Source organism: Pyrgilauda ruficollis, unplaced genomic scaffold (assembly GCF_017590135.1).
Source record: "Pyrgilauda ruficollis isolate IOZ18807 unplaced genomic scaffold, ASM1759013v1 scaffold158, whole genome shotgun sequence".
Classification (NCBI taxonomy): Eukaryota; Metazoa; Chordata; class Aves; order Passeriformes; family Passeridae; genus Pyrgilauda; species Pyrgilauda ruficollis.
In genome coordinates this window covers 728,431-739,529 of record NW_024514543.1, presented here as the reverse complement: position 1 = coordinate 739,529, position 11,099 = coordinate 728,431, and the positions used below count along the sequence as shown (strand labels likewise).

The following is an 11,099-nucleotide window of genomic DNA, read 5'->3' as shown; positions in this document are numbered from 1 at the left end:
ACCTCTCATATCTTGCCCCAGGGACTGGAGCAACATCCTAACAAAAAATGTGACATCCAAAGAGGTTCCTACCACATGGTCTTTGGTTTCCATTGTCTAAATGGTAGGCAGGAGCACAATGGAGACTCGTTATGATTTCCATTTGGGTTTGTTTTGGTTTGTTTTTAGCTAAATTCTCATTGTTTTGGAACTCGAGAGGAATTTGCAACTAACTTCACTGAGTGAAGATTGCGTTTTGACCCACTCTGGCACATCTTTGTATGATTTCAATTTAAGAAGGGTTAGGAGCTAACCAGCTAGGTAAAAGCAAAGCTCAGACCAAACTGAAACATTGTGTGGAGGCACATAACTTTGAGAAGGGATTTCCTAATTAGCTGATGGCATCATCTGAGCTTAGTGAAAATTCTCAGGTCACAAGATCTTACAGGCCTTTTTCTTCTGAGCTGGTTTAAATTACACATCCCTCAAAACAGCAGCAGAACTTTACAGTGGCCTCTTCTAACACTGTGTAATCTTTTAAGCAGATCTGCATGTGAATGAAGCAAGTGCAAAACAGAGCCAATTCGCCTTCCCATTCCTGCAACCCAGACCAGTACAGTGGTGCAGTTCAGGGACACTTCAAAACCATTGTAAAATCCACAGTTAAGACTCAAAGATGAAAATTTTATCCTTCATTTCTACACAGTGTCGGGGTAGCACCTGATTTCTTCAGTTTTCAGGATGTTTTTTTGTTTCTATGCTTTAAACTGGTGGCTAAAGTTTTGCCTTCGGAAGCAAAAAAATGAACCCACACCAATGATGATCACAGATAAAACTAGTACAGATGTTAATATAATGAGGATGTTGATTTTCTTCAGATCCTCTTTTTCACAGTCTTCTGGTCTAACGTCCTCAACGTGCATTTCTTCCCAATACCCGAAGCTCCGAATGTACTGGCACGTTAAGTGCTCCACGTTGGGGATCTGGACATTTTTGTTCTGGATCATTGATGAAAGCCAGATGTTTCCACAGCAGTCGAGTGGGTTCCCGGTGAGATACAAGTTTTTAAGTGAATTTTCTAATGCTAAAATGTTGCTGTCCTGTAATGTACTGAACCTATTGTTCCGTAGGTCTAGAACTTCCAGTGGAGTGTCACTACTCCACTTAGGCAGCCAGTTCAGCTGATTTTCAGAGAGGTTCAAATGTTTAAGGTGACTAAAACAAGGCAAGTCAATATTTAAATCTATCAGGCTATTGCCATGTAAATGCAAGTATTCCAGAGACTTTTCCAGTCCTGCTAGTGCTTTAAGGTCTATTTTCAGTCCAGGGTTCATGGAGAGATCCAAGACAAGCAGTGGAGTCTTGTGGAAGGCGCGTGCTGGTAGGATGCTCAGCATGTTGTCTGCTAGGTACAAGTACTGGAGAGCAGGAGAATTGACAAACGACACACAACCACTTTCCTCTCCAGCAAGTCTTTGCTTAGCTAATCCCGAGTGCATGTGGCAAAGGCTGATGTTATTGCTCTGTAGGTTAAGGAGTCTGAGGCTAGGAAGACTGGAAAAGATGTCGAATTGCAGGGTTTGAAGGTTGTTGTTTTGAATATGAATCTCCCTCAAACTTGGCAGAGCACCAGCATCGAGGAGAAGGTTCTGCAAAGCATTGTAGCTCAAGTCAAGGACAGTTAGGGAGACCAAAGCACTATCATAACTTACTGCAAATGCCTGAAGACAGTTTTTGCTGAGATTAAGGGTGTGAAGGGACAACATTGACTCAAAGAACCCATCTGGAATGGATTTGATTTTATTATAACTTAAGTCTAAATATACAAGCTGGGATAAATAAAGAGAACTTGTATTTTTACTTTGCTTCTGATCAAGAAGATGAAAAGAAGCATCTAGCCATTCATTATCCATGTAGTCCATTTTGTTATAAGGGGATTCAGCAGTGAGCTGGATTAAATTATTTGATAAATTCAGAGTTACCAGTTTATTTACCTCAGGGAAGACTGGGAAGTGAAGCAATTTGTTTTCACTAAGATCCAGACATCTTAAACTATATTCATCATTTGACTTTGTGATGCTGAAGGTCTCAATGCTATTCCTGCTAAGGTCAAGTATCTCCAACTGCCTGAGGTTGAAATCAGAGATGCAAGTAATTGAATTTGTGGAGAGATTGAGTTTGGAAAGGTTCGCTAGAGTCTCAAAAGCACCTTCTTCTATTTCCATGATGATATTTCTCTGAAGATCTATCTCCACAAGATTGGGAGATCCCTGAAACATCTTGTGTGATATCATTACAATACTGTTGTCTGCCAAGGAAAGATACCGCAGTGTTGGAGCTTGATTAATGAAATACTCAGCCATCCCACTGTAGAGATTGTTGTGGGACAAGTCCATTATTTCCACCTTGGGCAAAAGTCCAATCCCCTCTGTCCCATTCTGAGCGAGCTCATATAAATGATTATTGGCTAAATTTATTTCCAGCAAACTTGTCATGTGTGCAAACACTCCAGACGTGATGAAGCTTATCTGGTTGAAGCTTAAATCCAGATACTGGAGGGAAGTGTAAAATGATAATGGTATTTCAGGGATGCTTTGAATCAGGTTTCCAGACAGATCTATTTTGTTTACATTCGGATGGAGCTCGTGAGGGATTTGGTGGAGGTCTTTGTTGTGGCAAAATACCTGTGAATTTGCCTGCCAGAAAAGGAGAGAAAAGGGGGTGTCGCATGACAAATTAAAAACATTTTTGCATTATATATATAAGGAAAATAACATTCAAGATCCAGGCAGAACCTCCTCCTGAAATGCTGATCCCACCACTTTATCTGAGCAGTCAGACAGCAAGAGCAACAATTCTAACACCTCTCAGCAGCTAACAACACTCTTTTCATTTTAAAGGCATCACTGACTTACAACAGTAGAGTTTTATCTGTGTTTGATACCTACTGAATGCCCTTTTTGTACCTTTCTCCTGGACTCTTTTCAGTAGTCCCAAGTGAAGGAGTTTTGCCCCTTTTCCATTGCAATCAAGCAACATTTCTTCATTTTTCTTCTGATGTTTAATTTTCTCACTTTCATCTCTGTATGAGATTGTTTAAACTCAACTTGCAAGAGTAAGCTGTACTTGAAAAAGCTTCATGCTGTTGAGAGTGTGGGTCCCAAAGCAAGAAGATGGAAAAACATATAAGGAACCTACATCACAAAGCCTGTCTCTCCTTCATAGTCACACGCTCAGATATTCAATCATATTTTCCTTTAGCCATGGCTTAGTTTAGTAATACACCTTTATCCAAAATGGGTAATTCAATGACCGAATTCTGATGTGAACCTCCAAACTCCTCCTGCTTTTTACTATCCATGTTTATCCTTTTGCTAAGGTAACAGTTCCCTTCTTCTTGCATGAGGAGAGTGCCTTGTGAAAGCGCTCTGACAACACACACATGACACACATGGAAAAGACAAATTCTGTAAAGCCAGCACTTGAGAGAGAACAAAGCTGTGAGGTGCAGTGAGGGTCATACTTTTTTCAGGCCAATTCTCAGCAGCAGATAGAGGAAAAAAAAACAAATGTCAAAATCAAATCCACTTTCCAGAAGCAAGTCTGTTTAATAGCAGCTAGGATTGAGTTTGTGTCCAGGCCAAATTTGGAGTGTGTGTTCATAAGGAAGATTGGGAGCATGAATATGAGCATCCTTGCACAAATATCAAGCTATATTTTGTTAATAAGGAGAACATACAGCAGTGTGAGGAAGTGGAAAGTGAAAGGCTTAGGTGGCATTTAATTTACTGGAGAAAAACTCTTGTCATGAATGTGTTTGGATGCCTGGGCCATATAGTATTTGTAGAAAGATCAGAAAGGAAAGAAATAAAGAAGAAAATCTGTTGAATCTTAATTTTTGTGGAGAAGCAGGATTCAAATTACATGACACAAAGCTTTTCAGATATTAAAGAAACATTACAAGTAAAAACAATTAAAACCTATCTGTTTCATGTGAACTTTGAGATAAATGAAGTGGCATGTCTGCTTTGGAGAAGTGTGGCACTAGTCAGTCTTTTGTGAACCTCTTTTGCATAATCTAAATTTTGGAGACCACACAAAAATGTGTCAGAGAAGTACAAGTGCTGATCTGAACTCTAGATATAGTCAGACTGCTTCACAGTCCTTCTTATAATACATCTTTCCCAAAGATCCCAAGTAAATTGACTACAAAAACCTGAAAGCCTTTTGCCCATCCTCCAATTCACTTAAATCTCCCCCAGCTAAAAATATTAAGGAGAAAAAAAGGAAATTTTCTGGCCTTTCCCTGACATTATTTCTTTCCTGCAAACCCATTGTAGAATTGCTCATTTTGAGCTAAAATATGCCTAGAGTTGGGCTTAGCTCCAAGGCATGAGAAGGAAGCTTTTTAAAATTGGTTTGTGGAAGAAGCAGAAGCCAGAAAGATTAAAAAATCCAGGGTGAAAAAGCAGCAGGTACTTTGCAGCCTAAGGCTGATGCCAGGTTTCTTCACACACTTTGAGCCAAATCTCAACAAGTGTAGAGCCCCCTTCACTCCTTCTGGGAGAAAGAATCTCAGCAAAGTTCTGATCCAACTCCTGTCAATGTCAACCAGCCGCTTTTCACTGAAGTCAATGGTTGAGAGGTCAGTCCCAGATCACCATGTAACTTGCAGAATTTGGCCTTTAATCTGCATCCATGGAACTGTCACAGGGGTAAAAGGGACAGATTAAATCTATACTTCCCACTACCTGCCCTTTGCTCCTGTAATAGTTCCCCTCCCATATTTCTTTTAAAACTATAATTATTTTCACAATTTTGATCCTCACCATATTTCTCATCTTCTGCACCTTCTCTACTGCCCTGAGGCTCAAACTGCATGAATTTCATCTTCATCAGGAATAGGAAGAAAGGATAAAACACATCTCAGTGGGATGGAGCATCTATTTGGTGTATCTCCCTTTCTCCCATCTCTTAGCCCAATGGATTGGCAGCCTCAGACTGGAAAAGATGGTTTTGCCAGTCTCATGTTCTGACTTCTTCTTTTTTGCCAGTGCTGCCATCAGTTTATTTCAAGTCCATTGTCAAGAAGTACTACAGGTTGAGGAGCATTTGGTCCCTTCAGTATCTGGTCCCACTTTTGTGCTAGCAAAAGAATGATCCAAGAGCTCAACAGCTAAGCATCATTTGGATTCTTGTTTCAGTTCTTCACTGCTCAGCACTGGAAGGAAGCTGTCATCCACGCTGGTAAGAGTCCTACAAAACAAGCAGCTGGATCCAAGCCTCCACTCGTGTTCTCCTTTGTCAACTCATGAACATCTGAACTGAAGAATTTGGGTTATGGGAGCTTGGCACTGACCTGAACTTGTGTGATGTCCATGGCCATTCTGAGAAGGGCTGCCCAGGTGGAGTCTCAGACAGAATCAAACCTCAGCAGTTTGCCCAGGTACCCCACATCGGCTGACCTGTGATAAATGGTCATGCACATGTCCTTGCACCACCTCAATCCAAGGTAAGACAGAATTTCCTAAAATCTCTTCCCTTCTCTAAATTATTTCAAAGCTTATCATTTGCCAGCAAACATGAATTAGCAGAAACATCTTACTTTGGGAGGTAGAACATGATCTGCTTGAAGCCTTGCCTGACCTTGGAAAGCAACATGAGTTAGGAAGAACCTCCTGACATTTAAGCTCTGTTTTGCAAACAAGTAGACATGCCATAACTTGTGTAATCAGTGCAGCTCACACCTGTGTCAAGGGTCTGGTAGGGATTGCTTACTTCCTAAAACATCTCCTAGGGTTCTTGTTCAATGACAGGAGTACCAGTGGTGAGTCAGAGACGGGCACAAGTTTCTGACTCATGCCTTTTTCAGGAGACTTGGGATGAAAGTATTAAATTCTGAGCCCTTGCTGTTCTAAAGGTGTTGCCACAGGGAAAGTGCCTTGTGAAACAGTGAGGCTGTGATGAAAAATAGTGATTCAGGACTTCAATGAACCCAACAGTTAATCCAGTAGCTCCTTCTTTCTTTAAATGGTGTTTGGATTTACATGCATCTTTTGTTGAAGCAAACATCCAGCAAAGGAAGATGATCAGCATTGACATCTGCAGTGCTGAGCTGTTCATTTATTCGAGATGAGCATCCCAGCCTTTGACTGCATCTTTTTGTCAGAGCTAAATTTATCTCAGATAACTGCTTAGAGCCTTGGGTTGTTGGCTTGATGAAAGCAGTTTATGGTGGAGTGCTGGAAACGAGCAAATGTTTACTTCACAGCAGTCAGCTGGGTCTGTGACCCTTCCAAAAACTGGAATGGGACAAATCTGCTTGGGTTATTGCGTGTCTTGCCCAGTCTTCTCTTTTCTGTGATACATGGGACCCAAGCTTCATCAAACTTCCCTCTCCAGCCAATGAACTGAGCTACTCAGTCAAGTACATTCCCAAAATTGTTCTATATAAACTAGGTTTTAATTTCTTTGGAATTCAGGAAGTGCAGTGGCACAGCAGGTGGGCAGGAATGCAATGAGTCCCATAAGGGAGTTGTGTACAGCTAGTAAATAGGGTTTTTTTTCCTATTTTGGAAATTCTTGAAGATTTGTGCTAAGCAGCTTCAATATTCAGGGGAAAAAGGGTATTTTTAAAAGCTTGTTACAGTCAGAAATGCTTTGATAGGGAAGAGAGAAAGTTCAGGTCTGAATAACATTTATAATATTGTACCAGGTCCTTGCAAAAATCCAAGGAGAAAATTTTGTACTGTAGCAAGAGTCTTTGTCGCTTCTTTTTCCTCCAGCAGAAGTCAGGTGCAACTTCTCTGGCAGCAATGCTGTGTCAGGGCAGAGGAGGTCAGTCTCCCTGCTATTACAAAAGGGCTGGTATAGAGGTATTTCGCAGAAGATTCTTTATTTAAAGCACAAAGAACTTAGGCCTGATAGAAAGGAGTTGATTTTAGGTCTAAGTCTTTTCTCTGTCTCAGTCCCAGAACCCCTCTATGGTCTTAGGGAAATCAGGTCAAATTTCTATTAACCAGCTCCCCTTTAGAAAAAAAAGCAAAAGACAATGACCCTTCTTCCCACCTTACCCCTCCTCCACCCCTCTTAAATGCTGTCACTACAAAAAGGACATAGCCTGAGAAGTGCCTGCTCCCCACCCCCTAACGCTGGAAATCCCACCTCTGCCTCCACAGAAAGTCTGGTCCTGGAGGATTTCTCTTTTCAGAGACTATGGCTGTTTGCACAGAGCCTGCAGTGGGGGTGTCCCAGCCTCACTGCAGATCCCAAAGGGCCTGAGCAGGAATCCCTCCTTACCGTTTCACAGGGTGTCCCCTCTGTGGGATGATAGTTAAAGATTCCTGTGTTCATCACTGCCAGCAACAAGAGGATGTTCAGTTTCATGGTTCTGAAGGTAAAAGCAATTATGGTTAGATTTCAAACAGAACACAGAGGTCAACACGTGTGAAAGCTGGCACCCCATCTTCATCGAATATGGAGATGGACACAAGGAATACAAAAAATTGAACCACCTCTGAGCCTACTACACTTATGGCCTACCTGTGTAGCTTTGCATTCTTTTCAGCCTGGTGGAAAAGAAAGATGCAAGGCATTTAATGGGTTTGTGTGGTTCCAGATGCTGCCTAATTGATACCCAGGCCACCCAATGAAGTCCAGGTGCTTATGCTGGGCAGTGTGTCTCATTTCAGCCTGGTGGAAAAGAAAGATGCAAGGCATTTAATGGGTTTGTGTGGTTCCAGATGCTGCCTAATTGATACCCAGGCCACCCAATGAAGTCAGGTGCTTATGCTGGGCATCATGTAGAAAGAGCTCTCAGATGGAAATGGTTTCTGTTTAGATCCAACCAATTAAGCTAAGGATATTAGCCACAACAGGACACCACCCTGCCAGACATTCTTCTGTCACACAGAAGATGATTTCAGACGGTTTGTGAGTTCAGGTTTGTATTTATTACTTTGTGCTGCCCTCTAGGGCTGAAGCAGCTGTCTAATTGCTGGTTTTCCCCTTTCCTTCTGCTAGCTAATACTGCTGCTGGAAAACCCACCTTTACACAGGTTTTCCCATTGCTTTCTCCCAAGACCACAAGCCTGAACTGTTACAATGCAATTTTCCCATGGTTGAAATAATATGCCAAAGATCTGGGTTCTTAACATCTAATCGGCCTTATAATGCAGCCTGAAATGAGAGGCATAATCATGGAATCACAGAATGGTTATGGTTGGAAAGGCCCTTAAAGATCCTCTGGCTCCAACCCCTCTGCTGTGGTTAGGGACACCTTCCTGCAGAAAAGATTGCTGGTCCAGCCATGAAAATGCTATGCAAAGACAATGGGGGAGGGCAATGGATAGAAAATACCATGCTAAGCTCTCAAGAGGACAGTCTGTCAGTGAGATCATCACAGCCCCACACAGGTTCCCCGTGACTGGGCTAGTGTCAGGCTCGTTCTGACCACCTTCCAAGCACGCCGTGTCTTGAGCTTCCCTTGTCTGGAGCTGGCTGCAGTGCTGACTTTGGCATGCTTCCTGGACTCAAGCTCTCTATCTGCAACCCCCTTGGGGTGAGCAGGGAACTTGTGTTGAAGCTGGGGACTTCTGTGGTGTCCAGAGGTTTAAATTCCTTTCAGATGCTCTGTGTTTGGAGTTTGCCGTCAGCAGTGTGCAATAGCACTTGCAATGCACAGACACTTTTGCAAGACAAACCTCAAACATTTCAGGCCTCCATGAGAAGAAAAAAAATATATTTTTAAAAATAGGAAATTTTGATTTAGTTTAGAGATGGACTACTAATATCATGCCTGTAACAAAGAGCAACAAGTGACCAGGATGACTGCAGCTTTGCATTTTCTACAACGGATGTTCAGAGCACTTTGGGAAGTTTGGATTTGCAGGGATAAAAATAGCAGAGATTTTGTTGGTTGAGCTTTTAAAAAACCCAGCTCATTTCCTCAAGCTGTTTTACCAAGTGACCAAACAGTTGTGCCAGGTGAACTGTGAAGAAGAGCCTGGACAGAAACAAATGCCAAACCAGGAGGGAAGGGCATGCACTGATTCTGCTGCTTAGGACTTTGCTTCATTAAAACCACAGCCAAGTCAAATCTGCATACCAAAACAAGGACTCCTACATCTCCTCTAACCCCAGCACGGCTTTTCTCTTGTCTTTTGAAGCTCATGCCTTCCTTGTTTCTCACTCTGTCCTCTCTCTACTTGCGCCTGTATCAGGTGTTTAGCCAACAGAACTTCTCTACCAGAAATTAACATTTTCAATTAATTGGATACATGGGGTTTAGCCAAATTCCCTATTTTATTCACCTTTTTTTTCCCAATACTCCTCTCTACAGGAAAGAAGAAGAAGAAGAAAAAAAAGACAATTGCATGAAATTCACCAGGCTGGAGACTTGCTGAGCGAGGGGCTGGGTGAAGGGAGAGCAGGAGATGGGAAAATTAAAACACTTTTTTCAGCAGAAAGTGATTTGCAAATTAAACTCTCTGATCATGAAAACAAACTATCTCCCTGGAAACACAGTTCCCGGGAAAACTCAAGTTCAGGAACTAAAACATAGTCATTTCTCATATTATTTTAGTGCAACAAAAATAAAAAGAAAGCTTTCAATTCAGCAATTTCTTTCTGTTGACAGTGGAATCAGTATCTGGGAAAAGATCTATTCAATTTATGTGATCTAACAGGAGGTGAGGGTAGTTACTTCTGATAGATCTGACTGCATGATACTGATACCCCCCCTTGAATCCATCCATCATCATAATAGTAAAAGGTAAAGTACTGATACATTCACTGAAATGGAAATATCTGCTTTAAAAAGACATTACTTGTTTTGAATTTCTTTTACTGAAAATTAACAGATTTCAGCATTTTCGAGTAATAAATTGATTTTAAAGTTGAAATGATCACATCTTAGTAAAAAAAAAACCAAAAAACCAAAAAAACAAAAACAACACACAAACAAATCTCTTCTGTTGTAGAAAACCTAACTTTTGATTCTATTTAAGGAAACTTATCTGCACTTTCATCAGAAATACTTTTATCAAAATACACCAGGGTTTGGCTTTATAAGTGTATCTGTGACTTTTATATAAATAAGGAATTTCTAAAACTTTATCAGCTCCAAATACTGTCTAAGTGTTAATTCCTGTGGTGACAATCCAGATGCAGCAAAAACCTCTCAGTAAGTCGTTGTTCACCCAAGGTGACATTCAAGCTGTCGGGATCTTAAGAGTAGCACAGTAATGCTGCCATCTCACACCTCGTGCTCCAACAGGGAGAGCTCAATGACAGTGCTGATAGTAAGGAGGCAGAGGAGCCAAACAGCCTTTTGCCCATTTTACCGGGGCTCTGAGATTTGCCCAAGGCTGTGCTAAGATTCAGTGTCGGGGAGCTGGGCGAGTGGCATTTAATCAGTGTACAAGGCTGGTCTCTGCAGCACTCCCGGTTCAGAGCACTATAATGCAGCAATTCCACAAACAGACTAAAGTCCTGTGGAGAAAGAAAAAACACCCAGACATGTCCCCAGCTTTCACTACTGTAAGCACAGAGAATAATAAAAATCTGGCGTATGACAACTGCATTGTTGTAAACTAATCGGTGCCTCCTTAACATAAGGGATCTGACTCTGCAGTGCAAGCCCCTGATGGGTTAAATATACAGCTGTGTGGATAGAGCCATCTACACACTGTGTTTAGCCAGTTTCTCAGCCTATCCATAAACACAGTATATTTTATTTATACAGTACCTTCCTCATCCGTGTTACTTTCAAAAGGCTGCAGCTCTAAGGCACCAGAGCCCCCATCTCTCCTGCAGTCAAAAGCTCAACTTTCCAGCATGCTCCCAGGTTTGCATGCATCTCCACATACCTGCTCTGTGGCTGGAGGAGGAGGAGGAGGAGCGGGATTCACCTCTGCTTGCAGCCTTCTGTCTCACAGACTCTCCCAGCAGCTTTTCCAGGGCAAGTCGAGGAAGAGTTTACTTAGGGAAGTCATACCTCTCTTGCATGCCAGCTGACTAAAACTCTGTGAGCTCCGAGAGAAGTTTGAAGTCACAGGGAAAAAAAATACTCCCCATAGACCAGTCTGTGAATTCATTCCTTTGCAGTCACGATCCCTTAT

General features: G+C 41.9%; 1 protein-coding gene across 2 annotated transcripts; it reads right to left on the bottom strand.

Annotated features, from left to right (window-relative positions):
- Nucleotides 1-583: 583 nt before the first annotated feature.
- LRRC32 (leucine rich repeat containing 32) lies at nt 584-11,011 on the bottom strand. 2 transcript variants are annotated; one of them, XM_041461942.1, is made up of 3 exons: nt 10,848-11,011; nt 7,279-7,369; nt 584-2,675 (listed from the first exon to the last, which is right to left on the bottom strand). In XM_041461942.1, exons 2-3 carry the CDS (start codon nt 7,363-7,365, stop codon nt 735-737), a joined length of 2,028 nt encoding a protein of 675 aa, XP_041317876.1. In that variant the 5' UTR covers nt 7,366-7,369; nt 10,848-11,011; the 3' UTR covers nt 584-734. The 2 variants fall into 2 exon arrangements, with proteins under 2 accessions (XP_041317876.1, XP_041317877.1); XM_041461943.1 differs by lacking the exon at nt 10,848-11,011 and having other exon boundaries at nt 7,279-7,458.
- Between the last annotated feature and the right edge of the window lie 88 nt (nt 11,012-11,099).

What these genes read in the sequence shown, in the direction of transcription:
- LRRC32 (XM_041461942.1), bottom strand. Translation starts at nt 7,365, where the DNA reads ATGAAACTGAACATCCTCTTGTTGCTGGCAGTGATGAACACAGGAATC. An exon ending in AGGGGACACCCTGTGAAACG is followed by an intron (nt 2,676 to 7,278) that starts GTAAGGAGGGAT and finishes CTTTTCTGGCAG; the next exon opens with GCAAATTCACAGGTATTTTG.